This window comes from Ciconia boyciana, chromosome 17 (assembly GCF_034638445.1).
Source record: "Ciconia boyciana chromosome 17, ASM3463844v1, whole genome shotgun sequence".
Classification (NCBI taxonomy): Eukaryota; Metazoa; Chordata; class Aves; order Ciconiiformes; family Ciconiidae; genus Ciconia; species Ciconia boyciana.
In genome coordinates, this window is record NC_132950.1 from 590,898 (window position 1) to 617,292 (window position 26,395).

At 47.7% G+C, this 26,395-nt stretch overlaps 1 protein-coding gene across 1 annotated transcript; it reads right to left on the reverse strand.

The window, feature by feature from the left end:
- Positions 1-5,276: 5,276 nt before the first annotated feature.
- On the reverse strand, positions 5,277-26,395 carry LOC140661027 (eosinophil peroxidase-like). The gene is given in 17 exon segments (XM_072882608.1): positions 5,277-5,299; positions 6,394-6,617; positions 8,302-8,539; positions 10,808-10,978; positions 11,378-11,624; positions 13,479-13,639; positions 16,141-16,171; positions 16,173-16,421; positions 16,423-16,461; positions 17,471-17,630; positions 17,632-17,675; positions 18,811-18,940; positions 20,338-20,463; positions 22,004-22,177; positions 23,093-23,186; positions 24,807-24,881; positions 26,362-26,395. Coding segments are annotated over 17 exon segments (2,220 nt in total).

Consider the following 26,395-nt stretch of genomic DNA (forward strand, 5'->3'; position numbering starts at 1 on the left):
GTTTAGACAGCATCTGCATACATAAGAAGTAAATCAGGAAAATACAAGTATAACCTGGGAGTGCTCCAGCTGCATTTCATCTCCTAAAACCACTGCATGAAAAGAATCTTTGCAACAAATACAATTACTAGGTTGAAAAACAAAAGCTTCATGTTTCATCATCTGCACAACAGGCCTTGCTCAAGCAGCTATCACTTAAAAGGAGTAACAATATTAAAGTCCAGCCAGGACTGAAAGCTGCAGATTCTCAAAAGGGAATAGCCCGAGGACCCATAAAACCACATTGATTGACACCTGCAACGTAAAGAATAAGATCAAATCCCCGAGAACAGTAAAATGGACAAGGCTCAGCAATATTTCATGAAGAAACTGAGGAAAGGCATGATAATAAAGAAAGGCATTGGCTGTGCTCCCTGCTCCCTTGGCTTAACCAGGGACCCGTCACCTTCTGTCTTTCATGGGAAAACTGGAGAGAAGTGACTGCAGGCCTTGCTGCTTAGCTCTCCGAAGGCTTCCCTGCAACCACAGGAGAGGGAGCCAAAGCAAAGAGCTTCGTCCACAGCCTCCTCGCCATCCCTGCATCAGCACATGGAAAAGACAAGCACCTCGTGTGCACACATTGGACCTGGGCACTGTGACCCCTCTGCACTGGAGCTGCAGAGACTTTTTGTTCCCTTTTGGAACCAGTTCATAGAGACTAGCCATGCTTTGTGCTTATCCAAGGTTTGATCCAGCAAACAGTTACTTTCCTAAAGCCCATTAACCTTCTTAATATCTCACCAGTATCAATTATGGCCTTTCACAATTGGGTGGAGGTTGATTTGACACACAACTGGTTCATCCTGACCTACCAGGAGAGAGGTTCCTAAAATGTAATGCCAGTGGCTGTCCTGCTTTCAAATCAAGCTTGCTATTGTCAGGCTTCTAGTGTGAGAGGAACATCTTACACAACTCTGCACATGAAAACTCCTCCAGAATGTCTAGGGACAGGGAAGCATGCAAATAGCAACTCATCACAAATCACTGAGAGCTTTATTTTTAAGTAACTGACAGTAATTTACAAATACTTGCATCAAGGCTGTAAGGAAATTATGTTCCTGCAGTATACAGTGTACTACCAAACAGGTACTAAGCTGTAGCAAGTTGATGACTTACCTAAAGGAACACAGCAACCCTGAAATACAGCTGATCTACAACAACACGGGACCCTGAACCTGAGGGAAAGACAGAAAAATGTCTCCAGCATAAATGGTGGTCTCCATGTGGTCAAAACAAAGCATGATCAGAGAAGGACCCACATAAGCAGATGTACAAGTGTGAGGATCTTTAGACCCTCGGTGTGGTCAGTTTATGAAAGGAGTGCTTCTCTATGGCACCACCAAACTGAGGAACAACCAACGTTGGCTGGGCATCATCGAGCTGCTCCATACAGAAAGGTAACTCCACACACTCGGAGCACTGAGGACAGACACAGTCTCAAGAAGACATCAGATATGCAAGAGTTTGAAGCTAGGCTAATGGTTATTTGGGGCTTTCAACAGCTGATAAGTATCTCTGATGAGTATGGGAAAAGGCAAGGACATAAAGAGATAATAAAAATTATGCCATTCCCAACTCACCACGGAGAGACAGTCAGCTCAGATCTAACAAAACACTTAGGCTCCAAACGCACAGATAAGAAATCTTCAGGTATAATTTCCTTCTGTTGCAAGGATCCTTAGCACCTAGATTCATCATGCTTCCATTTCAAAAGCAGTTAGATCTTGCCTAACCTGTAAGGCATTTGCAGAAACTACAGCTCTAATGACGCTCCCAGTTGCCAGTCTAAATGCATCCATGCTCAGTTGACAGCCTTTTGCCCCTAGGTCTTTGCACCCTTTTCAGAGCCTGGCCTAATTTAAGTGAATCTTAGATAGGGAGAGGAGGGGCTTGCTCATATCATGAGCTTTCATCATGCAGTTTTAATGACTCTCCTACTCACCAACTCTGCTAAGCCACACATTGGCTGGAAGAGAGAAGTGGAGGCAGGGAATGTGATGTAATCTAATGGGAAAAGGCTAAGAAAATTGTCTTGTTCACAGTAAGCAAATGAAGGCTCAGAAGAAAATGAACCGTCAATACAGCAATGCTAGAGAGAGAGAGAAGAGTTGCATAAGTTAAAGATCACAATTGACTTCTAAATGTGAAAGCAATGATTTCAGGATGAAATAAGGGGACTGGATTCTGAAATGGGAGCAATTCCCACTGGAAACTGCTGGCAGAAATAGCTCTGCTGGAACAGACTGGAACAAGCTATCAAAGGGCAAAGTGTTGGGACTGCTCAGTGCCAAGGACCACATCAGCACCCAGTCTTCAAAAGGAGAACAGTACTAAAGAGAAGTCATCCAGTGCATACAGTTACTACACAGTTAAATAGAGGCATTAACATTGATATTAAAAACTTCAGAGGGATTCCAGGGTAAATATATTAGAGACAGGTCATCAAGACTGAGGAAACTGTATTTATCAAGCTCTGGCTGCAGCTCCATGATGAATCCATGCATCACCCAGTTTTACAAGGCACAGATTAGCTTTGGATACCTACTTAGGAGCAAAGACATAGCTGGAAATTTTTGTAATGACAGAAGAAGAGTTTCTACAAGAAAATGTGTACTGACACATGAAGATTTCCATGGCATCCAGATAGCCCTGACAGAAATGTAATGTGACAGGCTAGAATAGGTTGTGCTATAGGACTTGCATCCAAGGCGGCAGTGCACAGTTCAGCCAGGTGAACTGTGGGCTGGAAAATAAATCAGTTTATCACTGTAAATCACAGAAAAATTGAGGTGGGAAGGGACCCCTGGAGGACTGCAGTCCAACCAGCTACTTAGAGCAGGGTTAACTCCAAAACCAGATTAGCTTGCTCAGGGCCTTGTCTAGGCAAGTTTGGAGAATCTCTAAAGATGGATATCCCACTAGCTCTCTGGTCCCTGTGTCCGCATTGCACCACTATCATGGGGAATAATGTTTTCTTTGTCTAACGGGAATTTCCTTTGTTGCAGCCTGTGTCTATTACTTGTTACCCTTTCACTGTGTGCCTCTGAGAACATCTGGCTTCATAGCTACTCATTAGGAAGTTGAAGACTGAAAAGAAATCACCTCCTCTGCCCTTCTCTTATCTAGACTGAGCAAATCCAGCTTCCTCAGCCTTTCTTTGTACATCATGTGCTCCAGCCCACTGCCCACCTAGGTAGGCCTCCACTCAAGTGAAGTGTAGTCATCACTGGGAGAAGGTCCTGAGCAAGGTAGACTCAGGAGGGACATCCATTCCCAGAGCTGAAACAGCTGGGGAGGCTGCAGGTGGAAAAGAAAGTGAATGAGAGGCCCCGACAGAGCTGGGAGGGAGAGCTGCATTTCTGAAGTCAGCAGCAGAGGCTGAGCAGGGCAAACGATCCCATCCTGGCTCCTGCAGGCTGTGTTCCCCATCTCAGTGGCTCCACGGCCAGGGAAGGCACTCTCCGGGCAGTCCTGTTGCAACAGCCCCCATCCGCTGTACTTGCAGTTCATGGGTTTGATTAGGCAATCAAGCTGATAAACTAGATTAAATTTTCCAAATTTCATCCTTTTCAGCTAAAATTGGAAGAATAGGTCCTCTGTGCTTAGTGCACACAGAAAGATCGTGGGTGATTTTGAGCCAGTCATTTCCTCCCCCTTAAGTTAATTGCTGAGGTCAAAAGGTAGCGAATGAATGAGACCTCCTCTGTCCCCAAGGGGCTAAACAGATGCTGGAGGTGCAGACATTAGAGTTAGATAACTAGTACTAGAAAACTAAAGCTAGGGAAACTGAGACACACATCCCCCATGTAGTCAGGCATCTCGCACCCATCAAATCTGTTGACTCCCTTGTAGCTCTCCGCGCCAGGAACTTACCCAAGAAACAGTGGGCTTCAACACACTCCTAGGGCAAGCTTGCACGCTTTCTGCCTTCAAAACATGTCCAGGCTTGCGTTTATCAGCTACACACCCGGGGCGTTACGCAGCCCCAGCATCGCCGCTCCACCCTGGCCAAGTGCTGGCAGAAGTCAGTATCTATGTCTGTTCTTTTTCTCCGAGGATCTCACAGGGACTCTTCCCATTTTGGGGGTAATAAGGAGGAGATTTTTGTCAACTGTTTGTTGGAACTAAATCCTGCACCAGCCCCTTTCTCTGAGGAATATTTCATAGTGCCACACAACAGAGGAGTATGGGTAGAGACTTCAGCAAGAAATATCTTCTTTCATTAAAAATACACAGGTTCTTGAATCTGCTTTGTCCAATATCCCCATACAAAACTTACCACCATCCGCCACTCACCTGTCATTACCCCACCTTTTACAAAGTGCAAGGAACATTTTGGCCCCAGCTTAAAATTGCAATTTAGTGATCAATGGCAGTAACACAGCAAACTACAAAGGAAGGAGAAGGTGGTTTTGATCCCTTTCAAGATAAGATATTGAGGGGACAAAGCTGGAGTAAGACTAGATTAGCTTTTACTTTCTTGTGCTTTAAGACTGTTCTTATCTTTGCCAGGACATATCCCATCACCTCTACAGCCCAGGGGTAAGTCACTCTGGCTCATGCCAGGCTGCAGAAATAACTTGTCACAGTTTTCCATCATACTAGATGATGCCTTAGGCATTCTGGGCTAAGGGCAAAAAATTATGAGAGAAGAGCTTTCTTCCATGTGGACAATTTCTTCTTTCCATATTCAAGCAAAACCTGAAACAGGGCATTTTAAACAAGTCTCCTTGGGGTGCATGATAGCTATTGCTGCTTCACTCAAAAGCACCATGAAATTAGTAGATTTTCTCTGGAAACTGAAGTACGTACTTTTTTTAAGCAAAAAAATTGGAGAGCAAGAATAAGCAGTCATTCCAATGCCCCAATCTCTTTCTATGTAGGTTGGAAACTTTGAAAGGAGGGTCCAAAACATGTTTTTGACAGTAAAGCTTACTGAAACACGGTGTATGTGAAATTGCCTAAGTTGGTTTGATTGGGAGTCAGTCTCTGACTCTTGGTTTGCTTTGTGATATTGAGCGATCTGCACAGATCTGGGACATCATTTCATGAAGTTCCTTTATTGCTGGACTCCATCTTACTGAAAAGGCTTCATGCAAACTAAATTGAGCAAATGACAGCAATCATGCCTAAACATTTCCGGCAGTAAAAGCATACACACAGTGAAAAAAAAAAAAAAAAAATCAATCTCAGCAGCTTCCCAAATCTGGGCTTCTGGGTATCCTCAATGTTCAGCATTAAAAGTCACCAGATGCTTCTTCTACAGGACGTAAAAGGCAATGTGTTGATAAAAGAGAAAAGGAGATGCCATAGTTCCCTGTTACCTTGTGTGATTTATTTCATTTCCATAGATTAAGCTGGAAAAGAGGGACCAATAACTCTGGTACTAGTCCTGATTGCTCTAAAGACCTCCAGGGATCCCTCCTTGACTACAAGATCCTACAAGTCTCACTTTTTCTGGCACCATGAAGATGGCATGTACCCTGCCACATTTGGTTGTACCCTGCCACATTTTCAAGATGATAATACCATAGCCCTCTGGAGAATATAATGAACCATCCTCATGGAAAATGGGAGCTGACTGGAGATGGAGTTGCCTGAGCTCTTAATGATTGCTGGTAGCTGCAGAGATTTGTTCCTTCTCACAGCCTGGATATCCTCATAAGAGCATAGCAGGGCCTGACCGTCAAAGCAAAGGAAAGATGATGTTTTGTTAGGAAAGAGCATGGCCCTAAGGCACTGAAGCAGCCCACCTTTCCAGGGGAGAGGCACTCTTGCCTACATCTACTTCCCAGGGATTTCAGAGAGCATTTTGGAAGAAAAGCATTAAACCCCAAGAACTTTACAAATCCTGAAGGCAGCTGAGGGAAATACTGTAAATATAGGCAAAAATTTTCCTAGCAGAAGTCAAACTCCACAGTCTCTTCCATAAAGTGGGAATCTCTCCTCAAGTGCAGAGCTGCTTTTGGTCTGACCAGGACGTGCTGACAGCCTGTTCAGAGCTGTGCAAAAGACAGACCAACTGCTAGAAAGACTAGCATCCCTGATCTGGGCATCACTGCCCATGCAGAAAAGCATGGGCATCAACAATGAAGAGCTAAACTGAAAAGTCTGTTAATCAGAAAAATCCCAGAGCAGTGCATTTAGCTTGGTCTTGCAGTGCCAATGCCGGAAAATCTGCGTGCTGGAGGAGCTACTCACAGTGGACCTGATGAAATGGAGTATCTAAACATGTGCTAGATATGTTCCTGGCACATATGTTCAGACCTGTGTTAGGCAGCTCTGTTTTAGAGCCTCGGGGTCTGGTTATCTCATGTTTGCAGGCAGGAACTGTCTGCTGTTTGAAGCTTATACCTTGGTCTGTAACTTCCTTGGTCCTCTTCGACTTCCAGGCTTTGAGGTCCAGTTTCAGGATCTGGCTGCAGCTTACAAAGCCACAAGAGTATCTGTTAGCCCAGAAGGTATGTCTTGGTACTTTAGACATGTGGGTGTTGTCACATATTATTCGTGACAAGGAGATTTTGGCCAGTGAAGAGCACTGCCAAGGAGTGAAAACCCCTCTGTTCTCCCACCAAAACCTGCAGGAGAAAGAAGACACAACAGATTTTTGCCTTCTGGCTTCTTCACATTCAAGACTCCTGCAACATTATTTCCCATTAACACCAATAACACATTTCTTTTGCCAAGAACAAATTTAAATTTCTGTTATTTAAATCAAGAGCCCTGACTCACCAGCTGCATACTTTAACTTGCTTTTCTGCCATGGACATACACTAAAGATGCAGTTGAATTAAAGCCTTGCCCTGTGTTCCCTCAAATGAGGCACAGGCACCCTCTTTCAAATAGAAAGAGGATTGTGAGGATTCTATTTCTCTTTCAAATAGAAAAGTTTGCACATACTGTACGCAGAGTGTGGTTACATCCACACGATTGCCATGCTGGAACCAGCCCTATCATTATTTTCTTTTAAAAAAATGGGTTCTTGTGTACTGCCATAAGAATAGGATTTCTATATGTGCAGTAGACTGTTTGTCTTTGAGTTCCTAATACTGGGTTTTGAGCTCATAGTAAGTCTTTCTAGGCAGAAAAGTTTCCCAGAAACACTGGTCATGATCCCATTTTCAGGCAATATTGCTAGCAAGTACAGGGACCTTGCTTCAGAAATGCAGCTTAAAATGGGGCACATACATAACTCATTTCTGCACCTGATGCCCCTGAGCAATTTCAAAGAGGAGGAGGACTTCAGGTATGTTGAAACCACAACACTGCTCAAATGATTTTGGCCGGCAAGCAAACCCCAACCCACCCATATTCTGTTGCAAGCAAAGTTCAAACGTTGCTACATGTCAGACCAGAGGGTTCCAACTCAGAACTGGGGTGGAAAGGAGAAATAGTGAAAAATCATCTCTAAGACCTCTGAGAAGTGCGTAAGACACTGCGATGGTGCAAAGCTGTGTATTGCAAACTCAGGAGACGGGAAGGGTGGACAGATGTTTGACTTCTGCAGGGCACAGCAGCCCAGAAGGAGCAGTCCCACAGGGAGGGGACAGGGTTGCTGCCAGTGCCAGGGAAGTAGCTTGCGCTGAGCTGGCACTTACCCAAGAGAGAACAATTAATCTCTTCTACTCCCTGCAAAGCCTGAAAGTGTGTTAGTCCTTCAGCAACATCCCTTGGTCTGCAGGCAAATTTTCAAAACTACCCAAAACACAAGCCACCACATCAACAGATGCTGAGCATCTACTATCAGTGCAAACCATTTAGGCTGATTAAACCTGACAGCTTTTTTTCTAATTGGTGAAATCAATCCATCTAGATCCTGGTTTTCCCACCTTTAGACCTGTACCTGTTATTCTTGTTAAGGTATTTATACGTTTCCCTTTGCTGGAGTGAGCTGCTGTTTGAACACACAGTAACATGGGCCTCCTTGAAAACACTTATCTGAAGGAGGAAAAGGGCTCAAACATTCACACTGGGTGTGAACCATCAGCATGGAGAAGGGCAATCCACTTTGCACAAGTAGTAATTGGCAGTGAATGGACTGAGAATTAAAACACTTGGTTGGAAAGGGATCTTAGCCTAGGATCTCAACCATCATCTAGACAGGGAATAAGAACATCACCAGAAAGGGAAAGAAACATTTGGAGGAGTAATGAAAAAAAGCAACAAACAACTGGAACAGTTTCCAAATCTACATAAAGAAATCTGCATAAACTCCAGTCTCCCTCTGGCCTTTGGGGTTTGAATACCCAGCTCCTCTCTTACCTGTCCCCATCAGAAACGTTCCTGAGCTGGGTGCCAATGAGACAAGCCATGAGAGGCCCAACTCTGCCTCCATTCACAATGGGCTCTGCAAGTGCCCCAATCCAAATGTCAATATTCTTTTGTGTTCCATACAGCCATATGAACTTCTTTGCCAGACCATGATTCCTCAACACTCGAGCAAGTGTCTTCAATCCAGAAGGTTGTGAGAGCCCACAGAATTGTCTCCAGGAGTTATAACCTGCAAGTAGTTGGGTATCAGAGCAGACAGATCAGTAATGTGTTTCCCCCTCCTGGAAAGATTTTTTCGTCTCTTTCCCAAAGCCAGGGCACAGGTGGGGTCCCAATATGTTTAAAACATTTTTCTAAATTTTTTTATATTTCTGTTAATGCCATTGACTTTCCACTCCTCCAGAGCCAGTTCATCCTGCATGGCATTTCAATGCTGTTTGTGGAAGGGCCATGTCTTTGCAAGCGACCTCTGCTAGTGGGAGTTGCTCCACCACCTTCCAGTGCCATTGTGCTGTTCCACTCAGCGGCCATGCAGGTGCCTGTGCACAGGCTCCAGAGCCATGGTGTCTGAAACAACCTCCTGGTGATGTGACTGAGGAACTATGGGAGACCCACGCCCCACTGAAGCTGCAGCAGGGAGCCAGAGGAGCAACACCAGGACATTCCAAATAGGAAAGGAGACCCACGTTCAGGGACCTGATCCTGCATGTGCTGTGACTGCTCTTAACCTTGTGCTGTGGGTGCTCAGAAGAAGGGTCTCGGCATGCCTAATGGCTGCCTCATCTTCACTGTGACCCAGGAACCCTAAGGGAGCTCAGGGAGCATACAGTCTCAAACACCTTCAGCTAGAGCCACAGGAGCGAGGTCCTCACAAAACTTGTTGATGTTGCCTTCATTGAAAGTGAATCTGGACAAGATGTTGATGTTACCTCTTTCTGTGCAACAGGATAGTGGCCAAGTACTTCCCCGCAGCTGGTCTCACTTGTGTCCCCATCTAGCCCCAGGGACAAGCCATCCCACACTGCAAAGAGAGCTCTACACAGCCCAAGTTACTTCAGGTGGGAGAGGGCCACCGGACTTTGCCAGCTGGACTAATTTTTCTGTACTGCAAACAGCTGAAAATCCACAGGACTACAACTGGTGCATAATTCTGCATCTTGGTGGACAGGGCACATACCCAGCAAAGGACAATCTGCAACTCAGAGTCTTATCAAATGACCACTTAAGTAGAGGAATAGTCTATGGAGCACTAATGCATCCTCCTACCTGCCAACTCAGTGAACTGTTAGGTGTGGAGATTAGATGATGCTGCAGCATACCTCTCTGCTGTGAGCAGGATGTCTAAAAACTGGGGAGAATTCAGAGAAAAAGATACAGCATATGGTGCCTGGATGACACCACTATCAAACAATTCAAGGAGACTGAGAATTTGCTTTATCCGAAAAAGAATTAGGAAGCTTTTTTGATCTTGCTATACCATCATCCCCTTCATGGGTTGTCTAACATCCAGGAGTACAGTAGCACTCGGGGGTGGGCTGAGATCCAAAGGCTAGGAGCTAAACACAAATTCACACTAGAAATACGTGTCAGTTCCACTGCAGCAGATCAGCAGTCAAAGCTATAAATTCAGGATTTGTGGTTCAGATCAGGTTCTGCACAATAGTGTTCCTAGATAAAGCATGGAAAAATCACAACCTTCTGTTGCAGCCAAGGCAGAGCAATCCTGTGACCTGACCATGCACCTGGATGTACTGCAAAGCCTCTATCTGGGCTTAAAACCTGTGAATCTAGCATGCTTTTCATCACAGTTTCAAAGTGAGCCCTATTGCATCTCCCAGGATGTTACTGACACAGCAGCTCCAGGCACTTACATCAGCCTAATAACACTGTTAGGCAATGACACACCCATGAGCTGGCTGTAAAGTCCTATCAACAATCTGTTTCTCAAGACCACCTTGTAATGCCATTACACTGTTTTTGCATCTTGCAGAGCCCTGAGAATGGTTCTGACATGCTTTTTGCCTGGGACACAGTCTTTATAGAGAAATTACGATGAGATTTTCCTCACATGTTGCTATCTGCTCTTCCAGTCATGTGTGGCTGGGCTGGACCACTACAGATCCTTGGAGACAAGCGACCGTGGACTTCTGGCCCTAATTCCACTCTTGCAAACTTGTTGCTGAACTACTTTCCCAATTTTGCCATTTGAAGAACAATACAAATGAGTCAGTTACTGAATACTTGACTCTGGTCTGTGCAATGCCCCATGTTCTTTCTGGCCATGTGCCTCCACGTGAGTCCTCCAGCTCCAGCCAGGCTCTGACTTCATTGTTCAACCTCCTATCCACTTATATGGTTGTACAGAAATGATAAAACTGCTTGGGAAAGAGTAATTTCTGCCAAGCATGGGCTGGAGAAGTTTCTCAATGTTCATTCACAAGAGTGCCTGATTTCCACTTGTTTTTCTTTGGAAGTTCTGCTCCCACAGCCAACTTACCTGGGAGGCCATGGTCTCTGCTATGCTGCATGTTAAGCGCAGATAAGTCAAACTCAATCCTTTCAACCTGCTCAGACATCCGATCCTGGAGCTCATCCACAACCATTTGCTGCTGTGTCATCAGCTTGGCCTGATTAGCCATCAGGCTCCGGAGAAAGGGGTCAATACCACCTGCAACAGCTACACAGGGACTTGTGAGCAGTGCAGGGTGGCAAGTGTGTGTGTAAGAGGCTCAGGAGAGCTGAACATAGCTTATGTTTAATTATAAGCTTCTACTACAAGAAAATCAATTTTCCTGCACTTAAAGAATTAAAAAGGAAAATACTTTTAATAATGTTCTTAGAGTCTACAGCAATTAAGCAATCAGACTGCATGCTTCATAATAAGGTGGGCTGCATTTGACTGCAGAGAACAGCTACGTTGGGAAAAATTCTAGCTGGTAGTAAAGGTCACTTAATACATTTAATGCAAACTGCTTTTAAATTTTTCTGAAGCAGGAGCTCATCCAGAGAGGGCAGAAAAGGCTGAAAGAAAGAAACTTACACTGCAGAGGTGCAAGAAAGGCTTCACCTTCTTTAATGATCCTCCAGACAGCAAAGAAGGCATTTCCGAGTTTAATTTTGGGACCTCTGGGCTTGTAATTTAGATTTAAGTGGTCAAGAGTTGGGGGAACTGAAGCATGAGCAAAACGAAAAGCCAGGGTGAAGAAATTGCATATTTGAGGATCCACAGACTCATTGTAGCCCCAGTAGTGAGGAATCAATCTCTGGAAACTGGTTGCCAACAGAAGAGGTAGGTAGTCCCTGGAGGTTATAATCTAGGGGGAAACAAGGAAAGTGTGAATCATTAATTGCTTGGCCATCAGTTTCTTTGGAAGCAAAGTTATTGTTCGTCTCTCAAACTACAGGAGCTGTCACACTGAACTTCTTTGATGGGCTTTATGTAGGGGATCTTGCTAGCACAGACGTGGAGCAGAGAGAGATTCCCCAGGGCCAACCGTTCTTTCATTTCATCAGACCTTCACCCAGCTGCTCTGGCAGTCTGATGAGGATCCTTTCTGGCACTGTTGAGTGACATTTTTGGTTATTCAGCTCCATGGTCTTGGTTCAAAGCCTCTTCTGCACCTGGCCATTGTACCATGCCACAGGTGGTGCAGCTCCAGGCACAGACACAGGCACTGTAGGCCACTGCCTGGGCTCCTGGTTTCTCCAGCCATGCATGGTGGGATCTCTACACTCTGTAGCAATGATGAGATTTGCATTAACATGCAGTGACTTGCATGAAAATACAAAGTGGACATAACTGCTCCAGGGACATCAGGAAGCACAGACACTGCTCGTGCCTGACCCACGCTCATCCTCTGCCTGTGCACTGGGATCCTCTGCCCGTTGATGCTGAGGACTTGGCACTCAGGTGTCCCCAGACATGCTCCTCCCTGCCTCAACAGCTTGGCAGGTCAGAGCAAGATGAAAGTCTGCCAAATCATCCCAAATATTCCCTCCTTGTCCTATAGGTAGAGGCCATTCCCATCAGCCAGGTAGAACTGCATTTCCTCCTCCCTCCCACCCTACATGCTTCAGAGGACAAAAAAAAAAATCAACAGTGTTGGCACAGATGACATCACCACCCACGGGCAGCTGTGCAGTCCTCCCAGAGTCTTCCAACCCTCGTCTCACGTCTCTTTGGGATATTGAGGAGGCTGCACAATATAATTTAAAAAAAATCAAATTCTCTGTCAGTAGGTGAAAATGTCTTAATTGTCTGAAAATTGCAAGAAGATGAAACCATTGGTCTAAACATGATGATGGAGGCAATGCTTTTAGTACAATTGTTTGACACTCTCTACATTGGCTTACCCAACATGTTTATTCAACAACAGTATAATATTTAAATTGAGAGGTTTTGAAAACTTGAACCTTTTGATATTCCTGCTTTTTGTTTGCTTGTTTGTTGAGCCAACTCAGAAGACAGGTTTCCAATTAGGTATGACTAAGCACTGCCTTTGGAAACCCCATGTCTTCTCTCATAGGAGCCGGCCTCTTCTGTTGGCTGTAAAACCTCATCTGGCTTTGAAGCTGGTCCTGCTCCAAAACGGAGGCTGGACAAGAGACCTTGAGAGGTCCCTTCCAAGCACAGAAATATTTCTGTGACTTCAGGATCTCATTCAGGGCAAAGTCTGTGGTGCAGCACAGTCCCGAGGGGCTCTTTGCCCCAGAGCAGTAAGGACAGAGGAATGCCGTGGCTGGTTGCACCCACCAGCACATAGGGCTTCTTGAGAGGAGGGGACTCACAACCCAGAGGAATTTTAATCCAAATCTCCAGTACCATTTTTGTCCTGTACCAAACACTGGTTAGAAACACTTTTCCTCTGATTTTTCTGTCCCCATGTTTCTCAAACAAAAATGTGGAGTTAAAAACCCATCAAGGAATTTGGAAATTTAACAGTAGAGGGGCATCAAAGATTCAGGGGGACCCCTCTGTGCTTGTTATTTCAGGTATCTCCGTGTGATTTTGCTTTGGATGAAAGGGGCTGGTGGAAAGAATTTGGCCATTTGCACCCCAAAATACTGCACCCTTTGGACTCCCCACACTAACAAAGCCCATCACGTTGATTCTGTGAGACTGCAAGACAAGGCAGCAGAGCCAGGACATACGACATGGTGGCTGGTACCTGGATCGTGGCACCCAGAATCTTTCGTGCCTCCTGGTAGAGCTTCTTTCCATTCCAGTGGGGATTTAGGCTCTTCAGGCCTCTAGCCAGGCGGTTGTGCTCCCGCATAAAGAGTGTGTGCATGCACGCCTGCTCCAGCATCTCATTTGCTCGAGAATCACCTAGGAGTATCACAAGTGAGCAAACTTGCACTGCCAGTGACCTGCTGCTTGGCTGCTTCCCACTGGAAGGAGGTGAATGTCACATTGGGAAGCATGCAGAGAGAAATTTTTAGATGTCTTGGTATCTGCATTGCGAAGAAGATGGGTAAGAAACACAGAGAAGGAGAAGGAAACCAGAGTCTGGGCCCCGAGGGCTGGAGAGCACCAGTGAAAAGCCAAATTTCTGCTGAGGCAGCAAAAGCCAAGATGCCACCATGGTTGTGCTCAGCGTCACAGAGAGATGGGGAATTTTTTTTCAAATAAGGGCTAGGAGCATTAACTTAAGGAGCTAAATACAAGTAGGTGGTCTCCAGGTTCCCATATCAGAGAGACAGTATCACAGCTCAAGAGAGAAATGAAATGGGCAGAGGGAAATCAGGATGGCCAAGGGAGCTCTGAAAGTCAGGAGGCGTCCTTCGAACCAGCTGAAACTACAGCCAAAGCAAGATGACAGTCACAATCAAGCTCTCTGGTGAGTAAAAGTAAAAGCAAAATGAATCACAACTTGAAGGAATAAATTGCAAACAGAATCACAATGAAATATTAAATCGTTCTTCACACATCTAGGGCAGGAAACCCAAGAGCAAGCAGGTGATGAGAGTATAAAGAGGCACTCAGAGAAAAGTAAATATGTCATATTTAGTCCCCTAGTCCCATAGTAAATAGAGGGATTTGCCCTTGCATTCAGCACAGAGCCCTTTTCATTTACTGTCAAAGGCTGTCTGTAAGAGACTGCGGAAGAAGAAACAAAGGAAGCACTGTGAGGTTTCCTCAAGCAGAATGCATCCACCCAGGGCTTCCAACAGAGCTCCAGCAGGAAATTGCTGAACCCTGTTAGGCAACTGCACACATAAAATTTGCCCAGTTCTCAGGGACCGGAAAAGTCACAAATAAGACACTGAATTTTCAAAGAAGCTTCTGAGCCAGCCTGAACTGTTCACTATAAATTCATTGATGTCTGTGTACCCAGGTATGGAACAGCAACTGCTCCAGCAGCCCCTAGCTGCAGAGTCCTGGGGGCTGGGAGCCCACCCTGGGAAGCATCCAATAGACCTGCCCATTCTGCTCCTCACTGGGCATCTGCCTTTGGCCACAGGTCCTGTGTGGTCCTCACCAAGGAGAGACCTGCACAGAACTGGGGAAACAGATGAAGACATGGAACAACAGATGGGACAGACGGAGAGGTGTGAGAGGCTGAAGGAAACATAAAAACACCAAGAGCTTAAAAGGAGGGCACTGGAGGATGTCACCAAGCAGAGCTCTCCCACCAGTCCCACAACCAGGTCCTGATGGTATCCAAGGGGGTATCCAACCCTGGGGATGTTGTCAGAGGAGCTTGGACCAGATATGCAGGGGGCCAAGGGAATAGAAATCAGCTCCACAGCTGATGAGATCTGTTGTGCTCTCAAGCTTTCTCCAGTAGTACCATGAGCAGCCCAGCATGGCCAGAGCCAGCAGGAGTTAGCCAGGAGGTCCTGCTCACTGAAAGAAAAGGATCAGGGAGCGAGACACTAACTCACAAGGTGTATCAGAAGCATCACTCTCTGGGGTCCTGCAGGCTTGTGGCAACATCCTGGTCCTCACCAGCAGGGGCCAGGGAGACGGGAGCAATGCTCAGGGCTCCAGAGGTTAGTTATTTTGTCTCTGTGTGCTGGGGACAGGAGAAGACAGCAAATGGTAGCAGATGGGAAGGCTGTGGTGGCTGTGCAGTGTTTTGGCTGGAGGGGAGGCATGGCTTTGGGAGGCTGTGCCCAGGACAAAAGGAGTTGTTTTGCTTTGAAGAAGTGGTCAAGAGGATACCAAAAGCGTGACAAAGGATAAATGGAGCAGGAGGCTGCCTTGATGGACTGAAGGCCTGTGCTGATGTCCTGGCCAGCATGCTGCCAATGCACCTCCAGCCTTCACAGTGGTGGGGACACATCTTAAAAGGTCACCTTGGTCTGTGGCCAGCCTCATTCTCAGTCCAGCGGGGATCTAAGCTCCTCTCACAGTGCAGCAGATGCACTGATGTGCAACAGTACAGGCAAATGTATCATGGAGGTGACCCAGCCCAGCACCAACACACCTGTACCCATCCTGACAGAAGAGAGAAAGCCACAAAATGACAAGTATGGACAAGCCATTGCCTTCAGGACAGTCTGCTATTGCTGCGTTTGCTCGGCTCCATCATGGCACTGGTTCCCAGGTCACCTCCAGCAGCCCCATGTGCTCTCTGGGCCCTACACCAGAGCTGCTGAGCACAGATGGGACAGCTTCACTCCAGGTTTATAGTCACAAAGAAGACTTGGAGAGGGTGAAGACCTTTCTCCTACCTAGAACAGCCTGTCTCAGTTTTTCATGATGTTTTGCTATGCTCCATTTTCTACTTAAATAAGAAAAACAAACTATTAAAGAAATGAATTGGAGCTGGTGGAATTGTTTGCTGTGGATTTCAGGGTTAGGTGTGCCAGCACCCAACTTACCTGCAAGAAAGCAAGGGATTCTAGCTCCCCCCGCTGACTCTAAGACAGGGGTCCTTCTACATGCTGTCAAAGGGCAGGTATGCCCTCCCCCTATCAGTGACATTCCAGTTAACAGCCAGCAAGCCCAGCTGGCTGGTCTGATCCCTCAGTTTGTTGGCGAAAGGCACTTCACTGCCATACACCACGCTGCCATCAAGAAAGGAGGTGAGCACGTTGATCTGATCTCTAATTGCTCTGCCACTGGTACAAGCAGGAGCTGAGCAGACAAAAGGAAGGCAATCTATCTCTTGTGTTTTTAATTCGTGGGTCATTGGGTGGGATCTGCAGAAAGATAAAAGAATAATTCATCACCAGTTCAGGGGTGCAGAAACTGCACTGTGATACTACAGCATAAGAAAAGCCAGCAAGGAGCTATTTCAAAGACAGTCCTCATGCTAGATAGCATGGAGATCAGTCATAAATCCCAGATATGAAGGGTCAGATTGACAGCAGAGATGCTATTTTAGGAGTCCAAGTCCCAAATATGCATGAAAGCCCGGAGATGCCTGTATTTCCATAAAGTCCTATGGATACCTAAACTTTTTCCCCTGGATATACACATATCAGATTGAATCTTTAAAGCTCAGAGGTTCCTATCTCATGTTGGAGTCCAGTGTCCGTATCTACATTGTGGACAGTTGTCATCCAGAACTTGTGACCCTGCCTGCATTCTCAATTGCATGTTGGGCAAACACTCAGTGATGCTCCATCCCTTCACAGTTTTCCTTGAAAGGAAATACAGGTACATGGGAGAGCCAGAGCTGCAGTATATCTTCAAAGGCAGGAGAGCAGGGCTGCAGGGTGGACATGTACATCATTGAGCGTTTACTGGAGCGAAGACTGCAATGCAACTATCGTGCTAATGTCTTAGCCACTATTGAGAGATGCTCATCACTTCCTGGCCCCATGCACTACTGAGCATTTAACCATCAAATGGGCATGGATTTGCTGGGGTATTGACACCCATCAGCTCCTGTCTGTGACACATTTACTATAATCCAGGCATCACCCATGTTGCCTTTGCACCATACCTCTGAAGCAAAGCCATATCGTTGAGGGAGATGGGTAAATGGTTGGAAATGGGGGAAAAACAGGCTGTGACTGTGCATGACATCTGGGGACAGCCCCTGGGACCCAGCACCACCACCTTACAGAGAGCAGTCTGACCCCCTTGGCCTGCTCAGGGAGGATGTCCCTCCGTGGCCAAGGACCAGGAGAGCCACCAACATCTCCTGGTTGGAAGGTAGATACCCTCTCCCCCTCTTCCCTTCAAGAAGAAGGCTGGCTGTACCTTGATGGGAAAGCAAGGGGGCTGCTTGGCACAGCTGGTGTGACAGTCCACTTTGCCACTGAAGGTGACTCTGTCTGGGGTGTCCGGACTGAAATCCAGGTCGTGGTCAATAAACGGGCCCCACTGCATGAACATGAGTGATCTCTGCTGGTCCATCCCGCTGCCCAGGGGGGAAGCAGACAATCTCGTTTGACACTTTTTGAACCTGCAGGGGATGAAGGCAGAACATGCAAGTTAGGAAATGACTTGTATGAATGGGTGCATCAATTCGTAGGGTCACGAGCAAAAATTCACAAGGCATTCCTTATACTTCACAGAAAAAAACTCAAATGTCTGTCTGAGTTGAAAGGCATTACTGAGTGCCCCCTTTGCTGAGCATTGCATTGTTCTGGCTCTAGCCAGGTTTCTGAGCCTCTAGGCCAAGAGTATCCCTTGATGGACATATGGAAGCAGCTAAGCAAGAGCCATACTGAATAGCCTGGGAAAGGGAGGCAAAAGATTTTAAAAGACCTCTTTGAAATAGAAGTATGGGGAAAAAATAGTCTTTGGGAATTTCTGAAAGTTACCTCAGTAAACTCCTTCTAGCAGGACACTCTCCCAAAGTCCTCTTCCCTTCTCATCCCTTCTCTATCCATGACAATTCCTCCACCAGTTCTTCCTTCATCTATTACTACAGAAAAAGTGGTCAAAACTCTGCTCAAGTCCTGACACTGTGCTGTAGAGCAGAGTTAGGAAGTACAATGAAAGCACGAGCATAAGACACACAACCCAGAAAATCGCAGAGCTCATTAGTGCTGTTGTTGCACCAAGCCCAAGCGACCAGAAACCACATCACAGTTGTCCCTGCTCCCGTCCAGGCACCACGAGAGCCACACGCACCCCTACAGATCACCCCACCCATGGACCCACACACAGAATTTCTAGTTCGATATTTTTTATTCTGGGGATTCAGTTGTTCATTTTATCCTCTGGCATATTGCTTTTCAGGAGACAATCAGCTTCTGCAAACCAAATCAAAAAAGGTGAGTAAATTACTTTGGCTTAAATGCACTTAATTTAAAAGAACACATTGCATAATTCTTTCTTTATCCCATGCTTCTGCAGTAATCAGATTAATTTTCCTTTGCTTTTCCTGAAACCATGGGAGTTAGAAAGCATTTCTGTTAGATCACCCTGGAGATTCTCATATGATCAACCTGAAGTTGGTGAATTTAATTTCCTCCTCCTGACCACCACCACGCCAGTTGGTGGACGTGCACTTTGACGCCTGTGATCTATCCAAGGACTGGCAATCCCTAAGCCCTGATAGTGCATTTTCAGGTGACCGTTACAAACGTTACCAGTGGAAAGGGGAATCCAGAGAAACGCTTTCCTTCTGTCTACCTATGGGGGACTGACACACCATCCTCATATTCTGCTGGCAACCCTCTGACCAGGGCCCTGTTTGAAGCTCCTAGTGATGGGTTTCTCCTGTCAGAGTGAATGGAAGAACAGCAAACTATTAGTGTCATTAGGATCATGGCAGGGCCAAGAGCTCATGGATGTGGAGAGAGACAGGAACCTTGAAATGGGACCACACAGCGATGTACAACAGTCGGGGAGCTGCTGCAGCCCTATGGGTTTGGTGCTATCAATAAGCCTCAGGTTTAATAATAATAACAACAACAATAATAATAATACACACCAAACCTCAGCTTCTCCCAGGCAAGAACTCGGGTTGCTGGTGACTCCTTGGGTCATCCAGCCTGAAGAAGGTCCCTCGACCTCAGAAAACACAGGTGAAAGCTTAACGTCAGGGAAAAGGGGCAGAGACTTATTTCCGTTCATTTAATGGTATTACCAGTGATCTTTAATAGAAATGGGGTGATTTGGATTGTGAGTGTTACTATGCTGTAATTGGACTAAGTGGTTTTTACAGTTTGATTAGACTGTTAAAGCCTTAATTAGACTAATAATATATTTAATTTTGGAGTGCATGCGTAAGATGTGTTCTCTGGTTGCCTGTCATACACCATGGGTGTAACACTGCCTAGGGCCAAGTAGTGGAGGGACACAGAACACAGGGTACGGCTGAGCCTACCTTCTCCAGGGCTTCAGGTGTGATGGACCTGTCCTCATCCCAGAGCCCAGATCCCCCTCCTGAGCGAAGACACTGCTGTCTGAAAATGGAAGGAGGCAGGTAGCTCTCTCCGTACTTCTTATACAGATACCTGAAGGCTAAAGCATCCCCCAGGCACGTAGAGCTGTCTGAAATCCTTCCTCTGCCTGAGGCGCTCCCAGGAGATGCTCTGCCTGCCAGGTTCTTGGTAACAGGGGAGGGATAGGGAATGCTCTTATACTGTCCCTTTTAAAAAACTCCACTGTTTAGCAGAGCTTCCCTTGTCTCTCATATTACAGTCATGCCCCTCCATTTGTACAACCATGGGACATGCAGAAGGTGCTCTCTCCCAGCCCGTGTGCCAGAGTTCCTCCTAGGCACAATGTGGGGCAGGGAGACGGCCAGATCATGCCCCAGGATGGGTTTGGGTCAGGAAGCCCTTTGAGACCCTGCAAAGAGGCAGAGCCAGACAAAGCCCAGGAGAAAGAAGAAAGATGCAGCCTGATGGCAGAGACCCTGATGACAGAGACCCAGAGTCAGTCCCCAACACAGAGCTATTCACATTTTGGCCAAAGAGCTAGTTCATGTACAGCACCAAGAACCCTCGAAGCAAGACTGTAATTAAAAGCTCCACACATCTAGGAAACAACACTGTGGGGTGTTAAACCCTAAAGAAGGCATACTACATGGATCATCCTTGGGGATGTGGGTCTAGTTCTACTGATGGAGGACCCATCCATCCATCCTCCTGTTGACACAGCCCCCTCACCTGTGGTTGCACTCACCAGTGATCGTTCAGTAGCGGCGAGAAGCGTCACAATTTATTTTCTTACCCTGCTGGTCACATCCACTTGCCTTGAAAATCATCCCCAGCTGAGCTGGTGTCAGCAAGGTAACAACAGAGAATAAACATGCAGGAACATACTGGCCCTGCTGGGTTTGTGGTGCCTCCCAGGCTCAGGAAAAAGTTTTCCTTCTTGTACCCTTGAAATGGTTTCTTATCACAGTATCATCCAGAAGAGCACAAGGGGCTGTCATTTAAGGTCTTCCTGCTCAAAGATGTGCTGAGGATGCTCTCTAGAGCAGCAGATTGCTTTTTCTGGTTTGGAAAGCATTAAACCCAACAAAGTTGTGGTCAAACCTAATTTATAATTACGTGTTAGACCTGTGCAGCAGTGGAATGATTTTCTAGCATTAGTAATCCTTTTTCCTTCCTCTCCTCTCCCTTTCTATCTCCACCATAAATTGCTAACAGCTACAGTCATCCCAGTGGTGTGTTACAAGCTTTTTCCCCCTGTGAAGCAGCCACCAGTGTGTATCACCACTGTTCAGAGCTGCCTGGAGAAGAAACCATCAGGTGGCTGGGCAGCACAAGGGGATGCTGGCTTTGCATTTCCACCGTGTAGACTTCCCCATGCATGGGACGTAAGTGGCCGAGTTCAACCAACAAAGCCTTCTTGGCTATTGCTGCTAGCACATCACGTCTCGAGTTCCTTGGAGGTTTCCTAGTCACTGCTGCCACCAACAGTTTGGGTCACAGCACGGTTTAAGAAGCCACTGCTGCCTCCTGGGCAGGTGGATGAGAGGTGGCAGCCGGGTGGTCTGGCAAGTCTCTGGGGCCGTGCTGGAGCATCACTCCAGGATGGAGAAACTAGAGCCCAGCACAGTCAGCCCTGCCTCCCTCTTCCCACTCACCCCGTGCTGGAGCGATGCTGGAGCCCTCCATGACGTGCGTCATGGCCTGTCAGTGCTTTGCTGTAGTGCTGGGGATCCCCAGGAGTTCATCTTTATATGGCAGGAGCCCTCCCTGTGCCTCCCTGACCTGTTTCTCTTGCTGCCCCTAATTTGCCTTCTGCTCTCAGCAAACTGGTCTTGCCGGGAGGCCAGGACTGCCACCTCATGGAAGACATTGCTCCTTCAAGACACATGCAGAAAAGTCCTTTCACGTTGCTCTGTTCTCATTCTCTATTTGTGCCTTTCTCCAGCATCCTGTTCCCAATGCAGAGCAATCTGGCAGTGACTTTGACTGCTGCTAGCTGAAGTCTGGCAGAAAAACTACTTACCTTGGGTTTGAGCTATTGTGAGTCACATCTTTTGTGTTTGCTCATTCCCTACTCGAGCAAAAGAATATCACCTAGCAAAGCCTTACAGGCTTTGACCCATTGGTACATTAACCACTATATTGCAGAAAGAACCAGGGAAGTGCACAAAGCACTTTCATTAACTGATAAACCCCCAAATAATTTTTTTAAGATGGAAAGAGAGCACAGAAAAATACCTCAGCTTTGCTTCACTGCAGTCGCATGGGAGGGATCTGAGTCGTGGCCCATCATAACCCCCTTTCATTCCCTCCTCCCAAGCCCCACAAAGCCCCAGTGACCAAGCCCCATATTTTCTTCCTCTGCCTTCCTCCCAGCAAAGTGAGATCCCTACCTGTGACATTGAAGACCCCCCTCACAGCCCATCGCAGCTTCTCCTTGAGGAGGGTCAGGGTGGTTTCCATGTAATCTGCAGCCCAAATGGCAGCCCAAGTCCCTGCCACTGGCTGTGTGAAATATCCCAGAAGCTCTATTAGGGTCAAGGCATCATTCTGCAGGTGCTCCTTTATGCTGCAAGGGAGAATAAAACAAAATCTGCAGGACTGAAATGGGGCAAAGCCAAGAGTTCTGCAGGTTACACACCTGAGCATCGGGCACCCCAGCTCTCCTGGCGTGTTGCTAGTCTGAATTGCAAACAAAGGCAGAGTCATCTGCTTCTCTGCACAGTAGCTGGAAGAGACCAGGTTTGCTCCTGCCACCCTCAGCAAAGGAGCAGAGTGAGTTGGAGGAAGGGAATCTCTTAAATTGCCCAGCTCCCCCTGCCAGAAGACAAATCTTAGGCCTTTACATCCTTGAGGCAACCAAACCTCACTCAACTGTTATTTGGCTCATCAATGTCTGCAGGTGCCAGTCTGCATCCAGAGGTCCCAAACGTCTCCAGTTACCCTGTCCTAATGCTGCTGGAGCCTCCTCTTGGATGGAGGGGTCTCTAAGCCAGCAAGGGCTTTCAGAGGATGGCTACTGAAGGAGGATATGTATGGGCTGGTAGGAAGCCGTACACTCCCAAACCGTGGTGGCAAAAGCTGGGCAGTCCTGTCAGATCCCACAACATGTCCTCACTGCAGCCTACAGCAGTTTGCTCCCTCCATGGGAGGGAAACACTAGAAATCAGCAGGAGCCTGTGCTGGCTCCAGTCCTCCTTGGAGTACCCCTGAGGGATGAAACAGAGCCAAGCAATACTGAGCTGGGAGGAATGGCATGCATGGAGGAGGACAGAGTTACAGCTCTTAGTGACCCAACAGACTGGAGACATGGTGTAAAAACAGGGTGAAGGCAGGCAAAATGCTGGCTTACGGCTCACTGTGCTCCCAGAGGACCTCACACCCTTGCTCGCTCTGCCAGAGCGAGGAGGAAAAGCCAGTGATGCTGCAGTGCAGGCAGGGCACGCAGCATATGCCAGCAGCCGAGCCCAGCCCCGACTCTCACCAGTTGCGTGTGTGCTTGTAGGCTGCATCCACCAGCTGCTTGGCCTCGTCCACGCTGCTCAGGAGCGACGCGTCTGACAGCCCCTCTGGCAGACCTTGGTAAGGGAAAGGCTCCCACACGGGAGCATCCCTGTGCTGCAGTGGGGTTCTCTTCATGCCTCCAGCACCCAGGGATATCAGCGCAGCAGTGCTGGAAGTAATTGCTGCTGCTTGGTCTCTAGAGAGTAGAGACCTCTCTAGAGGTCTCTAGAGAGAGAGATCTGTATATACATATATTCCTCAGGGGAGTCTGAGGGAGGCACTCCTGGGCACGAAAAGGGGATCTCCATCAGTGGAGACTTCAGATAGCCACTGTGAGAGATGTAGGCATCATCCCTCCTGCCGTTTCACAGGAGAGCAGTTGCTATTTCTTCAAGATATTTTGCAACCCCATTTAATGTGATTCATCTTATTTCTATGCCTCCAGCCATAGTTGCCTTCAGAGAGCCTGCACAGATACCACTGGCTGCCATGACAAGCTCTTAATAGAGCCCAGCATTAAGAGCTCTCGTCTGCTGTTTTTTCTCGTCACTGTCTTTACTCCCCCACTTTTTATCCTAGGTTGGTAATAGCCACTTTGCCAATACACCTATGGTGAGTTTGGGTCCTTCGCCATAGCACTGACTGTCCAAAGCTCATATATACTCCCCTACACCTCAAGACAGAAGGATACACAGCCCAGTTTCCCCGCTGCTTTCCCCAGTCCATCCTGCAACCTCCTGCCACCCTCACTGCTCCCCCTCCTGCTCAGGGGAGCTCCCAAAAGTTAATTGCTTCCCCATCATCTGCTGGCTGCGGGTCGCAGAACAGGAGGGGACAGCCCCTGGTGAGCTTCTCTGAGTGAGAGCATTTTGCTACAGCTTCTAGGGAAGAAGAAAACTTCAGAAATCAGCATGAAGGGGATACATGTCTCCAAATTCTCCCCAGGTTCTTTAAAATATCTTTCCTGATCAACCCAGAGTTCACCTCCTTGACAATCTTGGTGGGAAAGATTATTGCCTAGACCACCATTTGAGAAAAATGAAAGGTCAGCATGTGCTTTCCATAGGGATTTTACCTTGTAAATTAACAGGCAGAGGTCTCTATATGTTTTGGAGCAGTGATTCAGGGCTGGAAGAGAACCAAGTGACTGCCCCATCCCCAAACTCCACAGCCCCTGGTAGCTCAAATTCACCAAACGCTGCAGCAGCTGAAGCAAGTTAACTTCAGAAAGAGGCAATAATTCATTCCTCACTTTGAGAGCAGGAACCAGCCCCCCCGAGAAGAGGGGAGTTCAGTTTTCAGCCTCCATAAAGAACAGCATGAATGCAGTAAGGGAGCTGCCCCTGCCGGCACTGCAGCCCCCAGGGCTGAACCACGCTCTCCCGGCAGAGGCTGCGCTCGCTGCTTTGCACAGCGTGCAGGGAGGGAGACCGTTGTAGCGTGGGGATGGAGCGGTTCTGAGAACTGACCTCTCCTTTAATGTGATTTTAAGAAATCAGCTAGGATGTTAACTGATAAAAACATGAAACAGCCGGGATTGCTGCCACAGTAGATACCGACTGACTATGCTCCTTCTGACACCTCTTCAGGACTTTGCTGATTACAATAGAATAGTTCAGGCTCTTCTAGACTTAACTTCATCTTTCCTACCCAGAAAAGCCTGTGATCTGCAAAACCTAAGGAAAGGACAATACCATAGGAAGAAGATACAGATGCCTGGAACAGGCTGAGGATCACCAGCAACCCCAGGAAGATTTCTGCCTTCGTCTCTGCAAAGACACGCAAGAAGTGAAGAAAACCAAGAGTCTGTGGATCTCACCATGCACTGGAAAGGTCGGTGCCAACACTGCTGATGGGACGTGTTAAGGGAGCTCACGAGGTGTCCCCTTCCCAAGGCAATGCTCCACAAGAGCGAGTGTGCTGCCTGGGAGGTCCTTGCAGTGGCACATGGAAAGGGAGCTGCCTCCTGTCCCGGGGACCTCAGGCACTGGTGGGAACAAACTGCTTTGGGACTATGGGGGCAACACAAAAGGGAGCAGGGGGCTGAACACAGTGCCAGCGCTGCAGGCAGGCACCTTGCCAGGGAGCCTGGGCAGCAACACTGAGTGTGCAGGGAGAGTTGGTGCATGGGGTTAGAAGAGCTGGAGGGGACGAGGGATCAGCCAGGGCAGCATGGGAGGTCCTCTACACATAGACATTTGGGATGTTTTTGCTCAAAGCTGGCCCACTCACCTCCCAAGGCTGCTCCAAAGCAATCAGCTCTATAAGAATGAGGCCAGAACTGTGGGCTGTGCCTACTGCACGTTGCTTAGCACCCACCATGGAGCTGCCAGCAAAGGTAGCCCAGAGTCCACCCTAAAATGCCAAGCTAAACCCATGTGGAGGAGCCCCTGGCAACAGCAACAGTGTGGTCCAGCCACATCCTCGCTGTGCTCCAGCTGTGCTTGGTGCCTGGCAGAGAGTGGCTCTGCCAGCCTTGGAGCAAGGGGGAAGCCATCACACAAGCAGTGGGAAGTGCAGACCTCAGCTGGATGCTCCAAATACAGCCCCAGTCCCCCACCCACAGTACAGAAAAAAGTACTCCACAAGAGCAAAAGCAAGCGTGCAATGGGTCAGGCCCAAGACCTGCGGTCTTCTGCTGTCCTCACCACGGCCCCCTCCACACCTGCACTCTTATCTGTTGCAGGGTGTTATCTTCAGCGGGCGCCCCAGCGGGGCTGACCCACGGGGCTTGGAAACTCCCCCTCGGGTGCATGAGGCCAAGGCAGTGCAGCACCCACCTCCCACCCCAGCTCCCTAGCAAGGAGGCTCCTGTGCACCCACCTGGATACGCAGCCTGATGCTCAAGCAGAGCTTCCCGTTTTTTTTTTTTTGGGGGGGGGAGATGTAAGACAGCACTTTGCCATGGTTTGAGAGTCTTCACTCCTTCTGGGGATGTCTTACAGGGACAGGGTTCCTTCCCCCATGTTGCTCTTCATCCTTTGCTGTTCTTAAAGGTCGAAAAAGATGTCTTCATACCCACCTATGGAGGCACCAGCTCTAAAGGGTGTCTGCTCTGCTCAGCACTCCCCATGCTGCCCTGCCCCATGTCCTTGTTGTGGTCTGAAAGGGTCCACGAATGCTGCTCCTTGTGCACTTCCCTGCATAGACAGGAGCAGCAGGAGGAGGCACCTGACTGATGGTTTGAACAGTATTCACCAACCTCCAGCTGCCGATCTTGAGCACAGGGCAGCTCAGGTAGGGTCTCACCCTTGCCCAGGCTGTCATTGCACTGGGAACTCAT